The following is a 5,043-nucleotide window of genomic DNA, read 5'->3' as shown; positions in this document are numbered from 1 at the left end:
ATAACTTGTAAATATTTTAATTTATTTTGCTATTTTTAAAAATTCGCAAAAAATCTTCTCGAATAAGTTGGTTTTATTTATATATAAAAAAAATCTTTCTTCAAAATAATTTATTTAGTTAATACTTATTTTATTATAACAAAGAGATGTCAATTTAAATCTTAGTTTTCTTTCCTTTTTGTTTGAAATATAAGAAATTTAAATATTCAAACAAATACTTTTGTATTAATTTTAACCCTAAATTTTGGATTTGAATAATTTTAAAAAAAATTATTAGCTCTATGACTACCAACTCAAACAATTCATATGCTGTAAAAGAAGATCCATTGATGTAAGCGTCTTTTAAATATAAATAAACTGATTATATCATGAATTTTTAATAATCATATGTAATTTAAGCTTTATATTTTAAAAGATAAAATTGTAAGTAATAAATTTTTGGAAAAATGAATAAGGATCAGAAAATAATATTATTAAAACAATAATGAAAGATAAACTTGAAACCAAAATCCAAATCAGCGATATCAATGCAACATTAATTCATTTTTATTTAAAGAAGCGAACCAATTAGATGAATTACATATTAATTTGAATCATGTATCCTAAGGCCCACACTTTATATTAATTAATAAACCAACCAAATCAATGATTGATTAAGAGTCCATATTATATAAATATTACTATTATTGTGCCAAAGAAATCTCAACCGTGCCATGTTGTTTTGTCCCAAGATGAAAACAGATGGCTCAAAATGTTTTATTTATTTATTCAAATAGATAAGGTCAAGATATTATTATTTCATATCAATAGCCATAATTCATTTAACCATACCATAAAGTTTAAATCAAAATGCATAGTTTTATAATACATTTTTATGTTATGAAGTAAGTTTATCAATATTAAAAATAAAAATAAGTTGAATTAAAATTGGGAATTGTTTGGGTTTAATAAATGGAGAAATTTGGATAATCTGGGGATGATGATGGTGATGTTATAGCAGAAGAATGTTTACATTTTGATTGTGCGCATCTTATCTTTCCGTGGGAGTGTTCACACATAACATTTTCCGTCGAAGAATATACGTACATTTATACGAAACTGGCGTACACAATACATTAGTTATTCTCCTACAGATAGAGAGAGAAATTGTGGTATTTCAGAATGGCTCTGTGATGGTTTTTATTTGCCTTTCCTCTCATTTTGATACCTTCGAGAGCACCAAAAATGGCGGATTAAACCTTCTAACTATACCCTTTACTTCAACAACCAACCAGACTTTTCCCAGATTTTGCCTGCTCTTTCTTATCATTTTCATTTCTTGCATTTTTCCCTCCTCTTTCTTCTTATTCTTCTTCTTCTTCTTCTTCTTCTTCTTCTTCTTCCATGGTTTTCACCCAAAATCAGGTGCTCTTTTCTCTGCATTGCTGATCCATCCTTTATTTTTCGCATTCCTCTTCATCTTTTCTGTTTCTTTTCTAATTTTTTTAATACCCTTTTGCTTTAGAGTTCGATTTCTGTTTCCTTTTGTTTTTTTTTTTTTTTCTTTTTCTTTTTTCTGGGAACTGTTTCGATGAAGAAATGTTAATAGGTTTTTGTGTTTGGTTTCTAATTAGGATTGCGTTTTCCTAGCTTTGGAATTCTGTTGTTTATTTGGAGTTGGGAACTACGAATGTTGATTTGAAGCTTGGTTTTTGTGTGTACTATATGTGCTTTGAAATCTTGTGTTTATCTTCGATTATTGATCATTTTGGGAAAGTTTTTAATTATTTGTTTCTTTGCGAATAATTTGTGCGTTGTTTTTGGAAACCTAAAACCGTCCGGGTACTTAGGGATTTCTTCAGAAATTTGATTTTCATTGGAATTTAACAAAACTTTTTTGTGGAATGTATTTAATACTTCTTTTGAGTTTGATTGCAGTTCTTATTTAAACTTCTGTTCTGGTTAATCTTCATAAAAATCTATTTTTGTTAAATTCTTAGGCTTCTATTTCTGGATTTACTGCTACCAATTATATGATATTTGTGGTTTAAAATATAAGTTTTATGTGGTACTACATCAGATTTTTGTTGAATGTATGATTGGGATATGTTGGGCAAAGACGAAAATAAGATTTTTTTATGTGAAGTTGGAGTTTTATAAGTTGAAATGTTGGAAAATGTAAAATCAGATATGTATGAATGTTGAAGACCAAAATAAGATTCGAAAACTTACTTTTGAATTGTTTTGATTTTTAAAGACCAAAGTAAACTTCCCTTCGTTTTTGTTCTTGATATTTCTCATGTTAATCCTTGCTGCTCCAAGAAGATTGTAATTTCTAATTTTTTTGGCAGTTACTTGATGCAGTGAGCAAATCTTGGTTGTTGTTTTAGAGAGAAATAGTAATGGTTCTGGACAAGGCTTAGTAGTTCTTGTAGAAAAGAGAGAGTATTTGATGGTTGTTTGATGGCTCAGTCTGATTCAGACTCCTACTTACAATCTGGCTCATTGGGGAAACATATAAGCAGTTCGTTGTTCAGTATTCCTGGATTTTTTGCCGGGTTAGGGTCAAAAAAGTTCAGTAGACAGTGATTCGCTTAGAAGTCCTACTTCGCCTTTGGATTTCAGGCTATTTTCCAATCTAAGCAACCCTTTTGGTTTTAAATCCATATCATCTGCTGAAACTGAAAGTGGTCGTCAAAATAAGTTTGTTTCTAGTGAAGTCGGTCTTGGCATCATAAATTCTATTGTTGTTGATGACTGTGGAACTACCAGTGAACCTCGGGACTCAAACTGGAGGAAGAATGTAATTTTTGGACCACAAATTAAAACTAAGATCTCTAAATCCTCGAACCATTATATCAAATATTTGGGTTCTTCTTTGAAATCTTATTCTTTGCCTAGCAATTATACAATCTCGTCACTTTCCAAAGCCAAAATTCCAAGCTCCAATTCCGGAGCCATAGATAATATCTGTGGCAATGGAGAATTTTCTGCTTTAGAATCTGAACCACCCTTTGAAAATAATGCATCATTTTTGTCAAATGCTGCCAGCTTTTCCTCCTCTGGTATCGACTTGACTCAAAATTCTGATCCAAGTACTGAAAATTTTCCACTGGAAAGTAATAACACCATCTTTCCAATGATTAACAATAGCCCTCAAAGGGAAAATTCTTTGCCAATCAAATCCTGTTCCTTGCCTATAACTATTGGCTCAAGCAATGCTTATGTAGGCTCACTTACTGCTAGAGAAATAGAACTTTCCGAGGACTATACCTGCATAATTTCTCATGGTCCAAACCCAAAGACAACACACATTTTTGGTGACTGTATTTTGGAATGTCACACAGATGAAAACATTGGTTCCAGTACGATTGAAGAGCCTGGGATCGAATCATCTCCGTTGGGAAGTTGCCCTGAAGGGTTTGATCACGGAGTTGTGGATGCAAATTTGCAAATCTGTTACTCATGCAAGAAAGTTTTGAAAGAAGAGCATGATATTTATTTATGCAGGTTTGTTTGTTTGGCTGATTTGTAAGAATTTCTGTAACTTATGAACTCCAACTCCAAACTTTATCTTTTGCTTATGTGATTGTTCCTTTTACTATATCAGGGATGGAAAAGCTTTTTGTAGTTCACAGTGCAGCTCTGAGGAGATTTTTGGAGAACATAAATTGAACAAAACTTCCAAAGATGATAGTGAAAGCTCTGCAGGGTCGAGCTACCATGAGGAAGATCTCTTCATCATGGGACTCCCATTTGCTTTATGACAGTGAGTTATAGTTTCTTTTCAAACCCTCCCACTTGGCGTGTTTGGTGAGATGACACAACAAGAAGAGGAGAGCTTTTGGTTATAGTTTCTTTTCAAACCCTCCCACTTGGCCATGGATGATCGCGCGGAGTTTACAGTTTTTTTTTTCTTTTTCCGATTTTCTGCTTTCATGGTATTGGTGAGTGTTGGAGTATAAAGATGAGAGCTTTTGGTTTCCCCTCTTCTTTGGGCAGAATATAGATATGATATTATATCTGTTTTTGCTTGTTTATTGAAGATTTTGATCCATCTTTGTTAATGTTGGAGATCATTTTGATGTTGTATCTCAAAGGCTTTTGTTGACTTGAATAAAAAAAAAAAGAAAAAAAAAAGAAGAATTGTGCTTGAAGACTGCTTGTTATTAAACAAGTCCAGGAATTACATTATTATTGTATTATGGTATAGACTTTTGAGGTTTGAATGACTTGGGAAATTCAAAGATTTCAGTTTGAATGGTAAGTAGGAGATGTGTGTTGATTGGAAATATGTTGGAGGTCTCTCTGCTTTATTCTCTCAAATGCTATATTTGCTTTTAGATTGGGAATGAGATTCTACCTCATCTCCATTGCTTTACAAAATTAAATTAAAAATAAGTGCTTTTCTTTATTTCTTTCTTTTTTTTAAAAAACATAATTATATTAAATCCCATAATTTATAAAGCAAAAAATTAAATCGACCACAGTGGGAGTCGAACCCACGACCTTTTGATCCGAAGTCAAACGCGCTAATCCACTGCGCTATGCGGTCATGTTGTAGATGAGTAGAGATTTAAAATTATAATATAAAAATAGCACAATAGGCGCCCACGATACAACTTCAAAATTTGATATTGTTCCAACCAAATGTAACTTTCTGTTCTATTCTTCGAATCATTAGATACACTGAAAATATTCTCAATTAAAATGAGTTAGAATTGTGTAACCTTAAAAGATGCTTCCTAATTATTAATTGCAAGTATTTATTTGACACATTCAAAATAGGTGAGGAAGGGAACTAAGCATATCAATATATTGTATCCTTTATATATAGTCCAATTTCTACCGTTCCTCCCACACACATCCAAAAATCATACACAAAAATTTAGATGCAATTTTGCTATCTTAAAAATTACTAAAAGGGAAGAGAATCGCAAGTCCTTGATTAAGAAGTAGGAGCCGTTTAGGGAAAGGGCTGCGTTATGAAATAGTTAACTAGTGTTATCATGGTATGTCTTTGGAAAAATAATTGTGGTATGTAGTATTATGATAATATGGGTT

General features: G+C 31.7%; 1 protein-coding gene and 1 non-coding gene across 2 annotated transcripts; one reads left to right on the top strand and one right to left on the bottom strand.

Annotated features, from left to right (window-relative positions):
- The first annotated feature begins 1,143 nt into the window (after nt 1–1,143).
- LOC101221258 (FCS-Like Zinc finger 8) lies at nt 1,144–4,271 on the top strand. The gene is made up of 3 exons (XM_031883287.1): nt 1,144–1,404; nt 2,331–3,489; nt 3,590–4,271. Exons 2-3 carry the CDS (start codon nt 3,119–3,121, stop codon nt 3,744–3,746), a joined length of 528 nt encoding a protein of 175 aa, XP_031739147.1. The 5' UTR covers nt 1,144–1,404; nt 2,331–3,118; the 3' UTR covers nt 3,747–4,271.
- Nucleotides 4,272–4,460: 189 nt separating this feature from the next.
- TRNAR-UCG lies at nt 4,461–4,534 on the bottom strand. Its single transcript has one exon. It is a non-coding gene; the product is annotated as a tRNA-Arg (tRNA).
- Between the last annotated feature and the right edge of the window lie 509 nt (nt 4,535–5,043).

The sequence above is a fragment of the Cucumis sativus genome, chromosome 3 (genome assembly GCF_000004075.3).
Source record: "Cucumis sativus cultivar 9930 chromosome 3, Cucumber_9930_V3, whole genome shotgun sequence".
NCBI classification, from domain to species: Eukaryota; Viridiplantae; Streptophyta; class Magnoliopsida; order Cucurbitales; family Cucurbitaceae; genus Cucumis; species Cucumis sativus.
This window is presented reverse-complemented; position numbering and strand designations above follow the sequence as displayed.

Bases quoted from the DNA above. Each gene is read 5' to 3' on its own strand.
- LOC101221258 (XM_031883287.1), top strand. From the start codon at position 3,119: ATGATTAACAATAGCCCTCAAAGGGAAAATTCTTTGCCAATCAAATCC. The intron at 3,490-3,589 runs GTTTGTTTGTTT...TTACTATATCAG, and splicing joins CATGATATTTATTTATGCAG to GGATGGAAAAGCTTTTTGTA.